The 21,536-nt window shown below is 41.4% G+C and overlaps 1 protein-coding gene across 1 annotated transcript; it reads right to left on the bottom strand.

Moving 5' to 3' along the window:
• Nucleotides 1–4,136: 4,136 nt before the first annotated feature.
• On the bottom strand, nucleotides 4,137–11,000 carry IRX1 (iroquois homeobox 1). Its single transcript, XM_007058257.4, has 4 exons — nucleotides 10,282–11,000; nucleotides 6,422–7,436; nucleotides 5,874–5,946; nucleotides 4,137–5,520 (listed from the first exon to the last, which is right to left on the bottom strand). The coding sequence occupies exons 1-4, from the start codon at nucleotides 10,540–10,542 to the stop codon at nucleotides 5,463–5,465; spliced, it is 1,407 nt and encodes a 468-aa protein (XP_007058319.2). The 5' UTR covers nucleotides 10,543–11,000; the 3' UTR covers nucleotides 4,137–5,462.
• Nucleotides 11,001–21,536: the final 10,536 nt, after the last annotated feature.

Raw genomic sequence — 21,536 nt, 5'->3', positions numbered from 1 at the left:
GTCCCCTCGCCTTTAACGAGCGCAGCCCAGACGGCCTGCGGCCTCCCTCCCGCAGCCTCACGCTCCGGCCCTCCAGGGCATGGGGAGGGCAGAGCGTCTCCGCCCCAGCTAATCGGCCGGACGTCGGCCTGTCCGCGGCTCTCCCTCCGGCAGCGGGGCCTGGAGGCGGCAAGGACCCGGTCCCCGGCCTGCCCTGTAGAGGGCTCACGAGAGGCGCTTCCCCGCCGCAGGCCTTCAGGTCCGTGCTACACCGCACGGGCGTCCGCACCCCCCCCCCCCCCCCGCCTTCCCCCCGCGGCGGCTGCCCCCGGCCTCCTCCCGCCAGCTGCGGGGCAGGGAGAGGTCCGTGGGGAGGTCAGCGCTGGGGAGCTACGCGCCTGGGGGGGGGGGGGGGGGGGGGGCATTACGAGGCAGATTCAGGCTGCCCGAGGCTCTGGACCTGCGGCCATGCTCTGCCGGCACCAGTGAGTGGGGATCCCCTGCAGACGGAACTAATGAAGGACCCTTATTGTTCCTAATCAGTCGTGGGGTTATTTAAATAAGAGCCTGTTTAACATAGGGACAGTGGCCCACAGCTATGAAGAGACTTTTCTCTCGAGCAGCTCCGCCCCCGCCCCCTCGGCTTGCACCCTTTGTAATAGTCTCATCTACAAGGACGATTGAAACTTTATAGTGCATGATTCATAGAGTGGAGCTGCACTTGGAGCCATGGTGCATATTACATTAATCAGTGTCAGGCCACTAAAACAGAGATATGAATATGAATTCTCCATATTGCTGGGGAGATAAATGTGCTTGTGAATAATTGATCGGCGCGCGTGAGAAAGGGAAAACATGATCACACAATGAAAGTTACCGGGAGCCTTAACTCGATCAATGATTACGGCTGGACATTGACCTCTCGCTGAATCTCCCTCCCCATCACAACCAAGGCTCTGACTCTGTTCGCTGGAGCCAGCTTCTGTGTGTGCACTGCACAGAAAGGGGGAGCTTCAAACAGAACCAGTCTGAGAACGGTCATTAGCAAACACATACAATAAACGGGGGTTAATTCAGATTGGCAGCGACAGTTTGGCTTCTTCAGGCTTGGAACTGGTCAAAGTTTTTGAGCAAACAGCCACAAATAAACCAAACGTTAAAGGAGTAACAATAACTGAAAGGGACCCACACATTAGGAGAGAATCAGTTTAAGCACTTGCAGTCTACGAATTTCCTCTTTCCTTTTTTCCGATTTTTCTGAAAAACAATCATTAAAAATACAGACTTCTGTTTTAGAAAAAAGAGTTTAAAATACACACAGGCATAAACACACACACACACGTTTGGTAACTTTGTGTAGCTATGGAAAAGCTAAATCCCCAACAAATATTCCGTTTGCTTTAAGTATATTAATTTCAGGTAGTTCGCTGTACTCAGGATCATATAAAGTTTGCAACGTCTTCTCTTTACAACCTTAGGTTTCTGATCTCGTCTGTAAATGCCAAAACAAATAATAGAGGGGAGAAATTAATTACTTTCTATCCTAAACCTTTCTATCCTAAGGAGGTGAGGGATTGTTAAAACATACAGAAATTTAATTATAAGGGAAAGTATGTTGATGTTTGCTGATTATCTTAAAAGAAAAAAAAATAGGGCCCGATCCTGCTCCCATTGAAAAAAGTGGAAATTTTGCTATGGACTTCATCGGTATCAGGATTGGTCCCGTAAATATTAACTAGAAAGAAAAAGTAGCAAAGTACCATTTTCCAGTTTGCTTTTATCAGCTTGAAGCACAATTAAGATTGTTTTTTTTTCTTTTAATACTCCAGATGCACTATATTATTCGTATATATACATCTGGTACTCGGATTTTTATGAACGTGGAAAATATAACAGAAACTGCAAAATATTTCCCATGGAAATGGCATAAACTATCATTTCTAGCGTTACCTACGTGATAAATTAAACATACGATATAACCATTTGGTTTCTAAAAAATGTCTTTTAGGGTTCAATACAGTCCTTTCCTCTACCTATAAACATTCCAGGGTAATTCTAGTGTTACACGCCAAACATAAATACCGCCGTATGTATTCTCTACGCACCAGAGATAAACAAGAATACAAAGAAAATCGATATATTATACAGCGCAGAGAATATATGATCCTTGAGATTTGTGATCTTTTGTCAAAAAGACCCAGTGACATAATGAAATATACAAATACACATACACAGAGACAGACAGACGGGCTGGCTGACTATAATGGAAACTTGCTTGAAGAAAAATAACTATTTTGAAAGTCAATACGGAAAAAATCCCTAAATTACCTATTCCCCTACAAGTTATTAAACCTAGACTAACTCTTTTTACGCTCCAGGAGTGCCAGGTGTTATGGACATACCTACCGAAGCGTTATTTCATTTTCAAGAAAGACCACATTTTCATGTTCAGTTTCCATTATTTTTCTGGTCTTAATTCGGAACTGAAGCACTTTCCTTTTAGCAAACGTTGGGAATGTCCTAAAAACTCAACTGGATTGAATTGCACAAATTGTTTGAGCTGAACGCCTGTTTGATTTGAGGATCCCAGCAACCAAAATGCACCCCTGCAGACTGCAGTGAAACACAACTCCCTAGCGGTCCTGAAAGTTTAGCATACGATCGAAAAGGGGGGTGGGGGGTATGTGGAGACCTTGTTGCTGTTGTTTCATTAGTAAGTGAAACGAGTTTAACTGGGGGAAATGTCAATCGGTGCTGACTCTGCTCTCACCTCTGGCACAGGGCAGGAGTGAAGATTTACCTCCATGCCGAGCTTTGAGCCAGCTCTGGCGGAAAAACTGATATTACGGTATTTTAAGGTTGTAATCCGGTTTTTCATAAAGCATTGAAAAACCTTCGAAAATCTGCAGAAGAGTAAATGAAAATAATCTGTGACAGACTTTGCAATTGAGACAATGAGACGCCAAGGAAAAATGGCCAAAGCTTGCTGATGGGCAACAGAGTGATTATTGTTAATTATTATTATTATCATCACATAATATGATTATAGAATTATTATTTCATTTTATCATCTAGATATGGGGTAGTTTCGTTTGTATTTAAACAAACACACGCACCCTCCTTGAAAACTGTTTTATACAAGCTTAAGGGCAAGTCTGTCTCCGCCCCTTGGGTGATATTGCTTCAGGGAAGGTGACTCTGCTGCCTTTTACCCACAGAGGGCGCTGCGAGCCTTCCCAAGAAAGATGACTCCCCAGTTCGGCAGCTCAAGTGCAAGTGATCCAAGGAAAGCCACAGTCTCCAGTCCCAAAACCCTTATAACGTGCAGACACAGGCGCGCGCGCACCTTCCCCCACCCTCCAGCTCTCAACAATTAAAGTCCCCTCTTATGAAGCAAAGTAATCTCCCTCTTCTCCTCGCAAGCCAATTTGGCACCACCTTGTTTGCTTAGCTTCACAGAGCAGCATTGTATGCTTTTTAAATGAAAGATGCCAGTTTATGAAAGCTAAGTGTGTAGCAAAAAGAGGGTCCGATCCTGCATTCCCTGAGTGTCCGGATCTACCATTGAGGGCAGTGGTAATTATGTTATGAATGAGCAAGGAACATCGGACCCAAGGAAAGTATGTCGGGGATAACGCGCATTGACCTGCAGCTATTTCTATGTCCTTGCTATTGAGCAGGATCCTATTCGGTCAAGTTTATACCAGCAGTTAGTTGGTACTGTAACTGGCTTTAAGAAAGTTGGATGATTTACATTAAATTCTTAACGGTTTATCTCCTTCATTCAAGTGCTCCGCACTCTATCGAAATAACCAAGCTCTATTTTTGTTTGAAACTGGAAAAGTTTAATATGAGAAAGGTAGAGTTGATTAGGGTTTTTAAAAACATTAAAAAGGTTGTATGTTAAAAGCCTGAAAAGTGCGTCAAAATCAACGGCTTTCCCGGGAGGGGGAAGCGCAACATACATTTCAAACACCGCACATATTCCGCGCCGGTTCTTGCAAGAATATGATTCCTTTTTAACAAATTTAAAATAAAACTCAATCATCTTCACTTCTTTGTAAACATATCTCTGAGCAGTAGTTTACACAGAAACCATCTTTGCGTTCAATGATATTGCAGCTAAACCCAGACCAATGTTCTGAACCTTGATGGGGATTTTATTAATATTTTATTTCAAAATCTAGTCTTGTTTCAGACAACTCCTGTTCTGAGGTTTGTTCAGTTTGGATAGGGCGTCACCACATTATTTCTTAATGACTTTCCCAGCTGCTTCTTTCCATTTTCCACCATCAACAACCATCTGGTAGCTTATTAGCACCTCAATGCTCATTTCGTGTTCTCTTTTAGGAGAAAAAAAAGAAGGAAACACTGAAAATATTACAAATTGTAACGGTTTGTCTTTGGAAGATTAATGCCAATCTAAACCACGCCTATATAAACTGGTAGCTTCTTTTTTTCTTCTGGCTCCTTCTAACCAAAAGCACAGAAACTTGTAACACACACTCTGGGAAAGTGCAGTAGCTGCAATTTCATTTCCCCCTATTTTCTATTAAAATTTTACTAAATCTCAAGTGGAAACATCTTTCAAAAGTTCCATTTCCTCTGTAGCTGTTTAAGAATAACTGGATCAAAAATCAAAGCACAATTTCCTATTCCACTATTTTCCCACTTAGCCCAAAATATGGACTAAATACACAATTTACGGGAGATCCAATTTATAAAGTGATTTTTAAAGTCAAGTTATATGTTAGTGAAGTTCATTCTCTCTCTCTCTCTCTTTTTTTTTTTACTTTCAAAAATTAATTGTATAGAGTAACTGGAAATAAAACCACCTACACTTTAGAAGATCATATGTGTCTGAGCATTTTTGTCCCTTACTTGTTGAAAGGATAATTATCATCTAGCTAGCCAACAAAAAATTGCACTCAGTTGTTTAGATTTACATGTATGAAATACAAAATTCACAGCTTGGCTTAGAGGATATGCCTTTCACAAACAGTAAAGCAAAAAGCCTCAATTGGATGATTTTAAGGTACAATTACCGAAGGAAAAATTCTCTAATATTTAGGAGGAAAACAATAAATGTTTGATTAGATGTTTAATTTAAGTTTAAATTCTGCAACAACAAAAATACATACCTGAGGAGATTTCATAATTTCATTTAGTTTATTAGACAAAATATATGATTTAGACAAGTTTTGCTGACGCCCTATTTACAATCTGAAATCACTCTATATACAGAAAAAAACGCAAACACATGGGAAACATTTACCAAACAAATAATTCAAGAATGGTTAGAGTAACACGATCTGAAATGGTACAGTGGAGAAGGGGGATCCATCTACAGATTTGTGTGATCGCTTTTATGGATTTGCACCACCTTATTGCAAAGAGAGATTGATGGGAGATATCGTTTCAAAATTTTTTTTTTTTGTCCTTTATACCAGTCTCTGAAATATTTTTTTCACCAACCCATTTAATCAAGCAGAAGGGAGAGCTGTTAAAATTCGCGGTGTTCCCTCTTGCTGAGCCAAAGAGCTGTAAGGGGGAAAAAAGACGCAACAGTCTATCAGTAAAAAGAGTGAAAGCATCGCTATGGTGTCTATCTGTTGATATAACTGCCTAACATTAGCTAACTACACAGAAATATTTTTCGAGGACATAAATGCCAAAAGATAGTTGAGATTTGTTAAGTTTCAGAAAAGTTACAAACTGGCTATGGACAGTTGTAAATTATTCTACCTTTGAAAGGATTACAGCAGGAAATGCTGTATTATCCTTCTTGTTGTTTTATGTATTAGTATGAAGATGAGTAGTTGTTATAATTAGTCTTTATTATTCAAATACTCAGTGTCACATAAGTAACATTCCTTCAGTGAAGAATAACTCACTTGTCACGGACAGGCTGGAAAGGCGATTTTAACTGCTGGGGTGGGGTTTCAGTCCTTGGTGCATTTTCTCTTTCTGGAGGAAAAGAAAACCGAAGAAATATCTTAGAGAAACACATACGCGCACTCACACATGTAGCTAATCAGACATATAGGTATCAGTTCACGTTTGTCTTGCCTTCATTGATTATTTGTTGTTTCAAAGCAGATTTAAGATATTCTTGCCACATTTTTTTGTTTGTTTTTGTTTTGTTGTTGAATCACTTTGAAGCCGAGGGCTTTGAACTAAACAACAAAACAAGGGAAAGCTCCGGGGACAAGTTAAATAGCGCTACCCTAACGATTTTAACTTATTTTTGAGGTGCCTGGTGTGTGACTGGTAGTATTCTACATGAAAGACACTAATGTACATTACTTAAGACGCTAAATTCAGCCCTAGAGTAAACTAGGTGGAAGTCCGTTAAAGACAGTGAATTACAACAAGGCTGAAGCTAACACCATTAAAAAAAAATAAACAGCTCTCCACCGGACATCGCTGCTTGGTGCATTACCTATGTGTTTGGGACTGGTCCTCTCTGTAGGTTTTTCACTGCTTAGGGCTCCCAGGGTTGCTGTTAATACAGAAGGCTGTTGCTGGGGCTGAAGATGGTGGTTATGATGAGCAGCATGATGGTGGTTTACTCCCAAAAAAGACCTCACGTTTAACAGGGAACTCTGAGTGAGGAAAGCCCCATTTGTCCAGTTGTGAAATTTGCCAATCTGGCATGTGTAGAGTCCATGGCTAGGGAGGAAAGCCGGATGCTGAATCTGGGCGGAAGTGTGGTTAACCTGGGAATGAGAAGGAGGAGGAGGGGAAGACTTCAGGGCGCCATCAGGGCTGGTTGCTGTCTCTGCCAAAGACCAAATCTTGGGTTTGCTGTGAGGTGGCACCTGTAAATTATTCTGTCCATTGGGATTTATGATTCGTGTACTGTTGTCAGAGGCCTCCTTTACCAGGGAGAAAGAGTCTTTGGGTTTGAGACCTTCAGATTCTGACAATGACAAACCCTTTTCTTTTTCCAAATGTTCATCTTCGCTGCTTTGTCGCAGGAGCTCAGATTTCTCCTCCTCTTCTTCATTACTCTGCTCCCCATCATTCTCATCGATTTTATCAATGTCTATGCTTTCCAGGTCGATTTCTTCGTCGTCTTCGTTCTTTTCGGGGTCTCCCTCGTTGTCACTCCCAAAGAGGTTACCATCTTCTTGGTCCTTACTCCTTGCTCCCCAAGTTACTTTGTTCTCCTTCTTGAGTCTCCTTCTAGCGTTGGCGAACCAGGTGGAGACCTGGGTGAGAGTCATCTTGGTGATGATGGCCAGCATGATCTTCTCCCCCTTGGTGGGGTAGGGGTTCTTCCTGTGCTCATTCAGCCAGGCCTTCAAGGTACTAGTGCTCTCCCTGGTGGCATTCTTGGGCCGCCCTGGGTCCCCATATTGGAACTGTCCATAGGGGTAATAGCCAGGGGCAGTGTGGGCAGCAAAGGTAGCAGGGTGGACACCTGGATTATCCTTCAGTTCATACTGGGAGCCCTGCAACACATTCAGACAAGCAGAGAAGAAAAGAAAATGAGTTCTCTCGTTAATGTCTCTCAACAGACCTGAATATGTTGCTGCTGCAGTTCCCTTCTTAAGAGAGATCCGTCTTTCCCCTCAGTACACCGGCAGGAATGGGGCATAAATACGCCTCTAGAATACAGCACGGGGTCTTTACAGCAAAACTTTGGCCTCCTCATTCTAGGTTATTCACATTTAGTTTGAACAGAACTGTTCCCAGATGACTCCCCTTCTTGCGGTGAAAAGGAACACTGACTGCACAGGGATCTGCTAAACGTTAGACCTATTTTCTGCTCCTCCACCACTTCTCAACCCTCTGAGCCCTCACCCCCAGGCAAATCAAATCAAACGATGCAAATTTAATGTTTTCACATTTATCTCGACGAGTCAATTTTATTGTGTATTTAAAATAAGCACTCAGCAAAAAGGAGAGATGACCTCACACTTACATATTTAACGTCAACACATATTAATAATATAACTATTTTCAAAATAGCTATGGGTATGTCACACTTAAATCCCAAGTATCTTTATTTAGCCCCAAATCAATCTTAAAAAGTAGTTTGCTAACAGGTTAAATTAGTCGAGAAAGGTAACATGCGATTTTGAATCGCAAACACTAAAATGTGAGATATTTCACACGCACACACAAACCTCAGACGTGTGCTATAAAATATTAACTGGTTAGAAAAGAGCCCTTGTACGCTGGAATGGAGACGGATTCATACTTATGATATATATGCATACAGTTACTTTATCTCTTAAGTTTTACTCTGATCTGAGAAAATTGTTTGCGAGCGTTTAGAGGTGGTGATTTATTTGCAATCAATATTCTTTTTATCATCAGTAGTAAAACACAGCAAGTCAAATTATCCCATCAGGTGTTTTGGTAAATAACATTTTATCTTTCTAACAAGCTCATTAGACCTCATTATTATCTCAAATTGTTCAGACAGTCACATAATATTTTACCTCTTGATTTCCAAATAATAAAAAGCCCAGATATTAAACCAGGATATTACCATCCGTTTTAAGAATTGCCACTCTATGCAAACATACAAATATCTTTGCAAATAGCAAATGGGAATATTCTTAAATATTTTAATAGCGGAAACCACCTTGTATTTCTGGTTTTGTTCTGTTCAATACAACCTTGCTCTATTTATGCTTGACTATATTCATACTCTTAACACTTGCAAAATGTTATACAAGCCTTTTTTGAAAAATAAAAGTTCAAAACGTCTTTAGTTTTCAAAAAGTATCAAATGTCTTTGCAAAGAAACTGATTTAACTTTGGCGGGCAGCTGAAAAAGACCTAGTATTTTAATTTCATAGGCCAGGGTTATACACAGTCCACAAAGAAAAGAATGCCATCTTTAAAAGGCCAGATGTAATGTTTATTATAATTTGTCACAGAGTAGTCTTTCTACACTCCCTTTATTCCGTTGTTTTTTATTACAGTATCTGAAATTATATGTCTCTGTAATCTCTGTTGGGAATTCTTTTGAAGGAGCTATTTGCAAATCACTCACTGCTTCTGTGTCAACTTCTACTGTATTAGCAAAATAGAGGTAAAATTTTAAATGCGTTTTATAATAAAAATTATTCGTAAAAATGATTTTATCATAAAATGACCTCATTCCAAATGTCTTCTCTTGTTCAAATAACATTTTTAAAGAATCTGCACAATAGATTCCTTACGTGTGCATAGTTATAAATATTCACATCCTATACCTTACTGGGGGGAGGGGAGAAAGCAGAAGGAGGGGGTTAAGAGGTGTTTAAAAATAAATCGAAACCTAAGAACGTCATCACTCAGAAATTCAGATATTTTATCTATCAGTAAGAAAATATTTCAACAAAACCACAGGTAAAAGGTAATTTACAAACTGATCTGTTTCGCTTTTCATTGAGTAAATTCTCTAGCAACAAATCCAAGGACAATAATAAAAAAATGTTATAGACAAATTAATGACAATGTAGTTCTCTGCTTCAGTGTAGATACACTATTTTACTTGATGCTAATTAAATCTGTGAAGCTTAAAATAAAGTATAAAAACGTACATGCAACTAAACAGGCGATTTTAAGCCTTGAGCAAAACGTCTGAAGTAAGGAAATACGCCAACTACTTTAGAATGCTCTCTAGTCTTTTTGTTTTCTCTTTTACAAACGGACTCGTTTATAGCTCCCCCGTCAAATAAAATTATCAGGCGGAAAGGTGGTAAAGGAATATTATTAAAGCCGGTTTAAATAACAACAAAACTCATTCGTAATTTTCCTAAACGGAAAGTTAAGTTGCTAGGGTAATCCAACCACAAGGACAGGACTCCTGCCCAGCAAATCCACTACCAAGAATAAAATTCTGTGGAGTTTGCTCCCGGCTGGAGTAGCGGCCGATCAGCCCAGTGCCCAGAGACACCCCCTCATACACACACACTTTCTCCGTACCAGACCTCTCTCTCCTGTCTGCTGGGGTCTTCGGTCATCGCACCCCCCCCCCCCCACACACACACACGAGCACCTCGGAGCGCAGGAAAGCAGCACCCCTTTGGGGATCTGCAGAGGGAGAAAGTGTCTAACGGCCGGGAGCACGGAAAGTTACTCAGGCGGGCTCTTTCCTTTGCTTCAAGCAGTTTGCTAAGTGGGCTCCATCTCTGTGGCACGACCACAGATCTCCCCCTACCCCCACCGCCAGGGAGAAACGCTGGGCAAACGCCCCAGCCTTTCAGTCCCGCTCCTGCCCAGACCGGAGCGAGGGAAGGAGGAGGGCGAAGGGAAGGGAAGGGAAGGGGTGTGGGGGAAGCAGCGCCCGAGACTTACCATCTGGGAGAAGAGGCTGAGGTCGGCGGTGTAGGGCAGGAAGGCGCTGTAGTTGGGGGCGCTGTAGGGACTCGCGTACATGCCCAGCACCGAAGTGACAGCAGCCGAGCCGCTCCCCAGCTCCGCGCCCCCAGGCCGGCCCGAGGCAGCAGCGGCGGCGGCAGCGGCGGCGGCGGCAGCCAGCACCCCGGGCCGATCGCTCCCGTACACCGCCTGGCTGGCGCTGAGATACTGCGGGTAGCCCAGCTGGGGGAAGGACATCTCCAGGGCGCAAACACGGCGGCGGCGGCGGCGGCAGCAGAAGTATAAAAGGGGGGTGGGAGGGTGGGGGGGAAGGAATTTAAAAAAGAAAAAAAAAAGAAGTCAGGGGGAGGAGGGAAACTGAGCAGCCGGAGCTGGGGAGGGGGGGCGGAACAAACCCGGCTGGTTCGGGTCTCTCTCCCTCGTGCCTTTTCTATTTTTTCTTTTTCTTTTTTTTACAGAAGTCAGGCTGGGCGAGAGGAAAAGCGATCTGATAATTTTCTGTTTCGTTCTGATTTCTTTCTGTCAGAGCTGTATTGTAATGTGGGTGTGGAGGAGGAGGAGGAGGAGGAGGAGTGTGGATGGATTCAGTGGGGTGTCTTTCCTCAAATCTCGGCTCTTCTGCGCTCCTAAATCCCTTAGATGTGATCTGATCAACAATTGAGCTCCAACTGATGTGTCTGCCCTTAGGTCCTAGGCTGATCTTTCAGATACAATTTGAAGTTGATGCTTTGATTGGCAGCCACTTGAGCAGCAAGCCCCGCCCCGTCCCTCACCCACCCCCCTTGGCGAAGCACGTGGTGTTCAGCCCCGGCTCGGCCACTTTCCTTGATGTGTGTGTGTGTGTGTGTGTGTGTGTGTGTGAGAGAGAGAGAGAGAGAGAGAGAGCGCCCGCGCAGCTGCTCTGCCGCTGCGCCTTGCGTGTGTGTGTATTTAATGTTTAGCAATGGGCTCCTTTCAGAAAAGCCCCCACTGCTGTATGACAACCTGTCTACACGATTTTACAGTTGTCCAACATTGGGGTTTTGCTGTTTTGCAGCCTTAGTGTGTCCCCTTTTAACAAAAACAACTGTGCTGCTGGTTTTTTTCCACCTTTAACACTGAGTCCCCCTTGTCGTCGCCAGGCTCCGGAACAAATGAGAGTGGCGTGGGAGGAAAGGGGGCTTTGCAGCCAGGCGACTGGTAACAATTTACCACTAAAAAAATGCTGACTATAGCAACCAGCACAACGCCTTTCCCCACCTCCTCCCAAACTCATTTTAGGGGCAACCTTTTCTAGCAGCTCTTCTCAGAAACCTTTAGCTACAAATATCACTTGATCTCCCCCGCTTCATCCCACCTGAGTGACATTCAGTACCAATATCAGCAGCATTGCAGCAACAACCAGAACATTAGTCATAAATAATCCAGCAAATCAACCGGGGTGCTCCGCTGGATTTTTTTTCAGATTGCAAACTTTCAAGGTCCCTGGAGTCAGTAGGGACCTAGAGGAAATGAGTTGCTGGAAGGGTGTTGTTATTTTTTAAAACAAGCTTTTTGCCCCCGCCTCCTTTCTCATTTGGTTACAACAAGCCCTGCAGCAGGAGGGAAAGAACCCACTGTCTGGAGGGCTGATGTAGCCGGAGACCCAGCTGCCTTAAAGAAACGATTTGTGGTGGCTATTTGTCCGTCTAGTCTCAGGATGTGAGAAGTGGCCCCGCCTGCCCGCGTTGGCTGCGCTTTAGCCCGGGCACCGCGGGGGCTGCTGCGGAACTAACTTTCCCTTTTCTGCCGCGGGGCTTCTCCTCCCTGTGCCCTGCTCACTGCTGAGCCCCGAAGACGCGCGGGTGTTAGGCTGGGTGCGCCTGCCCTGCCGGGGCCGTGGTGTCAGGTCCAGGGGCTTCCCTCCTTGGAGCATTTTCTTCCACTTGTCTAGTGGGGGTTCCACTCCACCCCTCCGGTTCTCCGCTCTCCTAAGGTCGCCTCTCTCCTTATCTCGCCGTGCCCTTTGCTGGGAGCTCGCCCAGATCCTCTCAACTCCCTGCCACTACATTCTAGTTCACACGTTACTAGGGGGGTTCCCCTGCCCCGCCACGCCGCAGCGAGTCCCTCTCGGAGCTTTGTTTGGGCTATGACAGGGACCCCACGCGCTCTCTTCTCGCAGGCAGGTCCCATCCATGTGAGTCCAGTGTTCAGGAAAGATTTAACAGCAACAGCAGGAAGCACAAGGCACACTCACCTGGGCTAATCCCTGCATCCCCGGGCACAGGGAGCCGAGTGGGTTAAAGCAACCCCCGCTCCACATTCACATGGAGGCTTAGTCCTGTGCAAACACGACAGTCCAAGCTCCTTTCTTTGTTATAAAGAAGAAAAAAGTGGGTATGAAGTTTTGCCTGAAAGGAGGGACTAAAGGGAAATAAAGGCAAAAGAACCATTTGGACCTGAACTTGGTTACACTTTGCAAAACCCTTTGTTTTAAGGACGTCACACTGATTTTTGGAAGAAAGCATTTGCAGTAATTTCGTTTACTTTCCAACCTTATTGCTAACACTTATTCTAAGGAAGGACTCCTTATTTGTGCTTTTATTTATAATATCATATTTCACAATATAACATTTATAATATTTCACATGCCTATTTTGCCCTCTGTTTCTCTCTGATCAGCCAAAGATTCACTAATTCACTCACTAATATGATTAATGCTAGCACAGATAATGATTGCAAGTGTCCAGGTTTTTTTGAAGTGCGTCTTTCCCCCTGCTTTTTCTTTCCCGGGATAACCCTTTCCTCCCCGCTCTCCAGGAAACCTTTCCATCGAGACCTTGGCTAAACTTCCTTTTTACCTTCTCTACCATTTACAGGTAGAGACCCTACCCCCTCCACTACCAGCCTCAAACGGAGGAGAAGAACAAAAGCTCTCTAACCAGGAGAGCCGTCAAAGACAAAAGTGCCCCACTGTCACAAAGGTAAACGGTCCCAGAAAACTACAAGTGTTTTGCTAACTGAAACGTCACATTACAGGGTTGCAGGTAAATGAAGGTGGGATAAGCCATGGACACTGCCGAAATCGTTTTAGCTTTTTAGATATTGCTGGGATGTGCATCTAGAGGTTTCCAGTTGGAGGCTTAGCAAATGTGAATCATCCCCTCTCCACTCCACCTCCATCCTGCACAGATCATTTCAGAGAATTATGTCCCTTGCTCTTCTGTCATCCAGCTTCTTCTCAGGCAGAATTTTGCCATAATTTCTTTATGTGAAATTTAAAAACTGGAGAAAAAGGCCGGGAGAGTCGGGATACAGTTGTAAACAACCATGTCTTTAAAAACAAAAGATTGGGAAAGTTTCAACGTTGGAGGAAGAGCTTTGTTTCTCGTCAGCAAAGTTCTCAGGGTTATAGACGATCAATGTCCCGCGAACACTATTAATTATTCGCAATTCTCTTCAACACAAAACAGGAGTATGTAGATCGTGCTTGCATATTGGACATTGTCCGTTTTACGACAGTTTAAGTCAGTCTAGTAGCCAACCTTTCAAACCCTTTTTAATGTTTTTTCCTTCCGCAAGTAAGCTTGGAACAGAGCTCCTGTACTAAGCTACTTAGCTTCAAAATCAGTTTAGTGAAGGTCTGGGAGATTCTGGATTTATTTCCCCCATACAAGACCTATAGCAGGGGCTTAATCGCAACCAAAAATCACAAAGAACAAAACTGTACGGAAAATTACAAACATCAGCAGCAACTATTAAGAGAAACAGAAACGTCTTCCTCTGTACCCAAACAAATCCAAAACAATGAAAAGAAATCTTCCCCAAATAATTAGTATGAAATTGTTAACTAGGTGGAATTAAAATACTGCCTCGTTAGAGGTTTTGCTCTTCTCCAAGTTGACTCGTGTTAAAAAAATCCAGCCTATTTCTAAGATTCTGTGTTTGAATTGTTTGAATGTCTCCTTAACTTTAGACAAAATCCTAACAAAAAAGAGCACAATGCCAATTCATTAGCTAAACACATTTTAACGACAAGAACAATCAGTCATGTAGCAAAGAAAGGAATTGGGATTAGAGTAAAAACACGGTCACCTTTCCATTGAAGAGTGGATTTACATATGAAAACAAGCAAGAGGGAAATGGGTACCAGCCTTGGTTATAATGTGATTATACCTAGGGTAATTGCTTAAAATAAATTGTATACTATTTAAAACAAATCGACCTAAATGGACACGCTTCTATAATTCAAAGATCAGTGACCAGATAAACTTCAATTAAAAACAAAACAAAACACCACCACCAACAAAAACCACGTTCTGAGAATGAGTTTGCCTAAAACAGTGTGATCCTTCCAGTTTCTCAAAGCGATGCATCCACTGCCAAGAGATTTTCTTTTTTATTATTAACAAATCAGTTTAGATAGAGGTCCGATAAGAAATGCAAATCCAGACATAGGGGTCGCTGCTTGGCCGAATTTTAAAACTAAAGTCTGGTTTTGCAGGAATTGACTAAAGGGTCTGTTTGCAGAGAGGATATGTGAAAGCTTTAAGACTGACTACTAAAAATGAAGTCAGTGATTTTGATCTGCTCCAGATGTCCTAAGAGTGGATATTGCAGTGCTGGGAATCCGCACCAAATATCTGAGGGCACTGATGGTAATCAGCAGAACATATCAGGAAGGGGGGACTGGCAATTGTGATAACCTGCTGGAAATGTGCAGGGCTGGAGATGGCAGTGATAAACCGCTGAAAATATCTTCAAATGGAGATGACAGAGATGTTGAAAGAAGACACCTAAACTATAGAGGGAATAAGATGCTAAGTACAATTTGAGAATAGAGTTGGTTTATATATGTATTGGTATACGGTTCACCGCTATAATTTTCACATAGATATGTACATTTGTGCTCTGTACAGCCATCCATATACACATGCATATAAACATGTTATTAAAATCAGGGTATATTTGGCGCTGATAATATATACCAAAATAGATGCATGTCTATTTGCCAAAGTGCCCTGTTTGTGGCTTGAGAAGAAAAAGTTTTTTTCATTTTATTCTTTGTTTTGAAAGAGCCTTATATCGATTTCTTTGGAAATCCTCTCTTGATGTTTAGCTTGCACTGGTAATATAGAAAGGAACTGAAGTTGATCTGTTAAGTTTATAATCTATTTCCAATTTTTTTTCTTGTGGAAATAATGCTTAGACCAAAATAAAAAGATGAAAATAATTCATGAACTGTTTTTTACATCTAGCTCCCAACCATTTATATGTGTAAGTATAAAATAGTTCCACTATCTTAAGTATCAAAGCTATACACTTTAATGATTCATTTGTGCAGGGCTGAGTCCATTACTTTAATATATCCTGCCTAGATTATAATTAAGCACTGACTGTCAACTATTTGGATCAGTTGACTGAGTTCATTAACTGTATTATTTTTGTTAGCATGGGACCTTATTTCATTTGACAATATGTATTTTTGGGATACCAATATTGCTAGTAACATTTCAATAGACCAAGTTATTTTTTTTCTTTCGTTGGTCACCTACAGCCAGGGCCTACCTTCCTCGTGCATCCATCCGGCCTGCAGTTCAAGATCACTTCTCATCAGCCCTGATTTATGAGCCTTGTTAAACACTCATTATTACTTTGCACCTTTTCCAGCAAAATCTGGGAAACAACCCCACTTTGTGACAATAAGAAGTGTCAAACAATGACAGGCAGAAAGGCAATGCAGCTCTTGAATTCCAGAATCCCCTATGCACCTTCCAACAGAAAAAACAACAACAACAACAACAACAAAACCATTTATATTTAAATAAAATCACCTTTTGCAAAACTTCATTCATATTAGGATTAGACTGCAGCCTCTGACTATAAGAATGAATGGTTTGGTTTGTCCAATTTATTGCAAAACAGCAATCAGACATCTTGGATATCTGGTCGATTTTCTAAATTTGGAGAGAGAGAGAGAGAGAGAGAGAGAGAGAGAGAGAGAGAGAGAGATTTCAAAATCTTTTACCAGTGAGGAACCAGGGTGTCTGAGTCTGAATATACTCATTTTAATAGCTAGGAAATAAACTTGAAATGAACATGGTAAACACAGAATTATCACATTGTTTTAAAGAAAATATTGATTTCTTTAATTTATAGATTAAAAAGAAAATAATTCTTTAGTACATCTGATGGTGAGTTTTTAACAATGCTTTATTATTATATCTCCATTCTAATCTACATTAATTTTGATTCTATAATTGATTAGATTATTTCTTTAAACATTTTATAAATTAATAGTTAAAGCTACATGCAAACACGTGTCTGTGTATATAAACATGCACACAAATCTATCTATCTATCTATCTATCTATCTATCTATCTATCTATCTATCTATCACAGACCTGTACTTAATTAATAAAATAATTTTCATTCTGTCTCCAAAATTATCAAACAGCCATTATGTGAGATTTTTAAGGTTTATATTTTTATGTCATCAGACTGTTGCTTGGGGGCAGAAGCACAATTGCTTGCCAGCTGCAGTTGTATTTATTTGTTTTTCTGTCTTGTTCCTGTAGGGCTGCATTATGCAGTTTTTAATTAGTTTGTGTTTGTATTTCACCCGTCCCAAATCAATGCCATCCTGGAGCAATGCAATGTAAATTCCTACAGTACAGGTGTAGCTGCTAGCTCTGGAACACTAGGAAACTCATGTCTTACAAATGAAAGCAGTGAATGCCATTCAGCCAAACTGTCAGCTTTAAACAGCCAAGAGGAAGGAGATCAAAGCAGAGAGCAGGAACTTCTACTCTCCAGATTAGTCTTTATGGTTTGAACTCCTAATGCTATTAAAGGGAACCAGGACATATAGCACATCGTTGGCTACAAAGTTACTTCTAATTTTGCTAAAGTCCTGCCTTATTTTGGCCAGTGTAAGCCTTCAGAGCATTTCAAGATGCACTGTTTCCTTTGAGGCCTAGTAGCTAGTCATCTGAAATTATGCAGAACTAATGCCTTCAGAGACACATTTCTGTTTGTGCACATATTTATATAACTTATCGCCTTTTGAAAGATAATTTTGATTTCCTCCTAGGTTCCACAAAGACTTTTAATAGAACTCAGAGCAATAAAACCTGAAATTCTAGTATCTCTAGACATGAAAAGTCCCTTTATGTTGTGTTTAGTGTCTCTTCTTTCTTGAAATGACCTCTGTACGGTGGTGTATAAATCTATTATTCCAGTCACTGGGGAATTCTTTTAAAGCTTTCTTTTTTTTGTCAGGAATAAGAGATCGCTCATCTTTAACTAGGCCACATAGAAATTATGATTCAACAGCAGTGTATATTTAATTAGAGTAATCTCACTTGAATTTAATTACCTAATGAATTATTTGTTTAAAAGGTAAAAAGCCTTGTTTGCCAAGTACAGTGCAATCCACAGATAAGAACTTCTGTTATAAGAACATTATTATTAAAACATTTTTATGGTTTTATGTTTTTAACTCTTTGATTATTTTAATCGTTTATTATCATGCAAAATATGCAATGACTATAGAACAAATCCCCTTCTGTTTACTCCAGTGAGCAGTTCCACTGAGGTAAATGGGCCTAATCGTCTAAGTAAAGCGAACAAGGTTTGGCTCAATTTCATATCATAAATACAAAGGTCCACATTGTTCCATCGGTTTTCAGGCTGAATTCCCCCCAACTGATTTCAGTGGAAGTTCTGCCTGAAAAACCCAATAATAGAACAGTCTGTCCTGATACCAAGTGAGATAAGGAACTTTTAAACAGAACATTTATAGAACACGCCCATTTCTTTTATTTGCTTCTTCCTCTCAATTAATTTAGTGAGCTCATTCTTCACTCCAGAGTGTGCCACCTTTCGGTGGTTATTTGGGATTGATTTTACTTTCGATAACATTTGTTTCCATTTGGGCCCTATGCTATATGAGGACGGTATGGTAAGCAAATATTATGGAAGTGAGTATTTTAGAACCTAGTATTTCAGACTCCCATGTCATTTATTTGTGCTTTATACAGTGCAGCTAATGACACATCTGTGATTATTTATGCTTCTTCAGTTACTTTAAAAAACCGTGGTAAAGAAAACAATAACTGACCAGCACCCAACCTTGATCTTTCTCATTCTGTTCTCAAGTTCTCCAGCTACTGCCTTTCTCGTTTCCAAGATACAAAGCACAGGGTTTCTAAACTGCAACATTTGTCAGAAAATTCGTTTGAAAGCATTGCAGCTATGGGATTATTTTCCCTTTAAAAAGGTGAATGATTTTTATATGATATTTTGGGCTTGTCCTTAATGATTCCTATTGAGCTGTTGCTGAAAAACTAACTTTTTAAATTTTATTTTCTCCTGGAGCTTGGAATCTTTGCTAGCATTAGCCATCATGTTATCGTGAATAGATTATTGTATGTTTGCATTCGAGTGAGACTGAAAATGTTTAAACTGAGGCATTTTCCAGCTTTAACTGAAAGGAACAATACAGTATTCTCTTCAGGATGTCATGGTGGCCAGGCCTCCACCAAGATGTGGAGAGTGGATCAAGTAAGTTAAGAAAGCGTATTTATCTTACTGGATTCTTTCTTTCTTTCTTTCTTTCCGCACAATCTTCGGATGTGATGGCTTGGTAACTGGAAGCATATTCGCTTTTAATAAACAATATTTATTTCGGAATACATAGATACATAGACACAAATGTTAAAAGAGCTGTTTATTCATGAGCTTTACAGAGGACCAAAACCAGCGTGGACGCTTAACACCGGGAGAGACTATTAGCCAACACGTTAACATGCCCGTACATTTTTCTCCCCTAAGCAAACCGACCGAACATCTCTCGGGGTTGCCCCCTCATGGGATAAAGGAATGTGTGTAGCCACGGGAGCGAGTTGGTAGGTGGAAAGAGAAAGAAAATCCAAACTTAAGTTACACATTTCCATCTTGGTCCGTTAGTGCAAACGCTGTCCAAAGTAACAGTTGTGAGCCCCTAATCTATTCAATATAGCGCGATATTACTGCTCAGGCAACTGGTTACAAAAACTACGAGGTGACTGCATGGAGCATGTCGACTTGTAGAATGCAAAACCACACCACGCAGTGGGAAACACCCTGTACACGCAATGGCGAATCTGGAGCTCTAACCACAGTTCAAAATGCCAAAGCGTATGGGCTCTGCGAATAAGATGGAAACGCCTCGCAAGGGGCAGGGGCGGAGCGTGTTCCTTGTCCACTGCAGCCCATCTGCTGGGTCCGCGCGCGATGCTGGGGGGGGGCAGGTGGGATCTTGAGGCGTGGTGGGGCGCGAAGCAGGCGCTCGAAGCTGTCTCCGACGTTGGCGTGCGGTGATGGAGGAGGAGACCCGCTTTTCTACCGCCTGGAGTTAGGGCTTGGTGCTGCACGGCGGTCAGATCGGGGACATTGATCCTAGAAACCGGGAGGCGCCTACGCATCTTCCCGAACGAGGGATCCATTGGCGTTGTGCCTCCTGGGGAGCCATCAGGGTTTTGCAGATTCCGCCCCTGCATGGGCTCTTCACAGCCAGGCTCCCTGAGCAACAGAAATGTAATATTCCTGCCGGGTTTCAGGCCTGCAGCGCCCGTGCCGGTGGTGTGGGAGAGACATCTTCCTGTAGTGTGTGTATGTTTGATTGATAGATAGAGATTCTTGCACGTTCAATAGCAATTACGCTCAGCCACTCAGTTTCTGTTCTTAATGCCCTCTCGTGTTTCCATTCTGGTGTATTAAATAAATATAGGATTGCTATAGTTTCCACAACAGTTGGCTAGTTTGTTTCAGACAAACCTGCTCAAGTCCTCAGTCAATTTGAGAGCAGCTTGCACACTACTTAATTACATCGTAGTGCAGCTGTGCTAAAGCAGTTCGTAGTTAAACCAAAGGAGCTTCTTTCAAACCGTAAAGTTAATGTTTCACCTTCTGGAGTGATTTGGTGGCATGCTAGAAATAAGACAGGAAATGAGTTGTGGCTAGGGTTGTCAACTCTCCCGGATTGTCCTGGAGTCTCCAGGAATTAAAGATTCATCTTTGATTAAAGATTATGTCATGTGATGAAACCTCCAGGACTGTGTCCAACCCAAATTGGCAATCCTAGGTGGAAGATGAGCGTGTGTGCTCTCCATATAAAGGGGAAAGAGTTCCCTACTTTTCCTGGGGCTCGTGCTACTCTTGAGTCATGTTTTGATCCTTAGTTGAAGATCAACATATTTTAGCAAGATATTCAAAAGTTATACCATGGCATAACCAGAGTTCTTCCAATCATGAACAGTAGAGAAATATGATGTTGCTGAGTTTCTACTCTTTTATTGCTTTATATTAGAAATGTGTATGTCCAAGTGATGGAATATTTATTTCGCATTCTCAGGTGAATATTCCAGTGTCTGTAGACATCTGATCTCAAGAGTAGCCTTTATTCTGTGACACTTTAACAATGGCAAAGTGCATAATGACTTAAATGGTAGCAGGATCAGACCTCAGCTCCCACAATTATGTTAAAAGTTTATATTACACACTTGGAGCAGAGAAATTTAGAATATTGCCAAGTGCTAAAGTGAGATTATTATAATTGTTCACTGCCAAATTGCAGATAAATACATTATTTTTCTCCCCTCCATTATATATTCTCCATATATAGTATATAAGAATCCACTGGTGACTAGACATAAATGTCTGTCTGAGCTTAAGACATAAGTGCTGTAGACTCATAGGCCTGGCATTTGAATTCATGAGTACCTGTGCTTTTTCTAAAGCTGTGGGTGCAATAGCCACAAAGCTTCTACATAATGTAGTCTACTCCTATTTATTTTGCTGAACAAATACATAAATCAACAGGACATATTTGACTGTACGTATTTATTCTTTCCAGCTATTGGAAGAGGTATGCTTTCCAGTTTATTATTATTTACAGTATATAGACGTTTAATTTAAACCATGTAGTTACAATATGATAAACTACATCTATTCAATAAATCTTAAAATAGAACTTGTTGAATTAAAATTCTGCACAAAAGCTTGCAGGATTCCTTTTCATATACTATAAACAGCATAATTTACAATGCCATTCTGTCTGTTCTATAGCTGTCTTCTCTTTTTCAGCTTTAGTAGCAGTGGTTATAATTTGTTCCTTTGGTTACTTTTTTTTCTTAGCTGCACATTCACTCTTTTTGCTGATGTGATTGATTTATGTAGCTGCTAATGTGTGTTACTTTTTAATGATGACTTTTTGTTTTGTCTAATAACA

This window comes from Chelonia mydas, chromosome 2 (assembly GCF_015237465.2).
Source record: "Chelonia mydas isolate rCheMyd1 chromosome 2, rCheMyd1.pri.v2, whole genome shotgun sequence".
Taxonomy (NCBI): Eukaryota; Metazoa; Chordata; order Testudines; family Cheloniidae; genus Chelonia; species Chelonia mydas.
The sequence above is the reverse complement of the archived record's forward strand: the minus strand, read 5'-3'. Positions and strand labels throughout refer to the sequence as shown.

Excerpts from the sequence above, each read along its gene's own strand:
- IRX1 (XM_007058257.4), bottom strand. The coding sequence starts at position 10,542 with ATGTCCTTCCCCCAGCTGGGCTACCCGCAGTATCTCAGCGCCAGCCAG. Across the intron at positions 7,437-10,281 it reads TCAGCCTCTTCTCCCAGATG|GGCTCCCAGTATGAACTGAA; the intron begins GTAAGTCTCGGG and ends AATGTGTTGCAG. Across the intron at positions 5,947-6,421 it reads GACCAGTCCCAAACACATAG|AAAGAGAAAATGCACCAAGG; the intron begins GTAATGCACCAA and ends CTTTTCCTCCAG.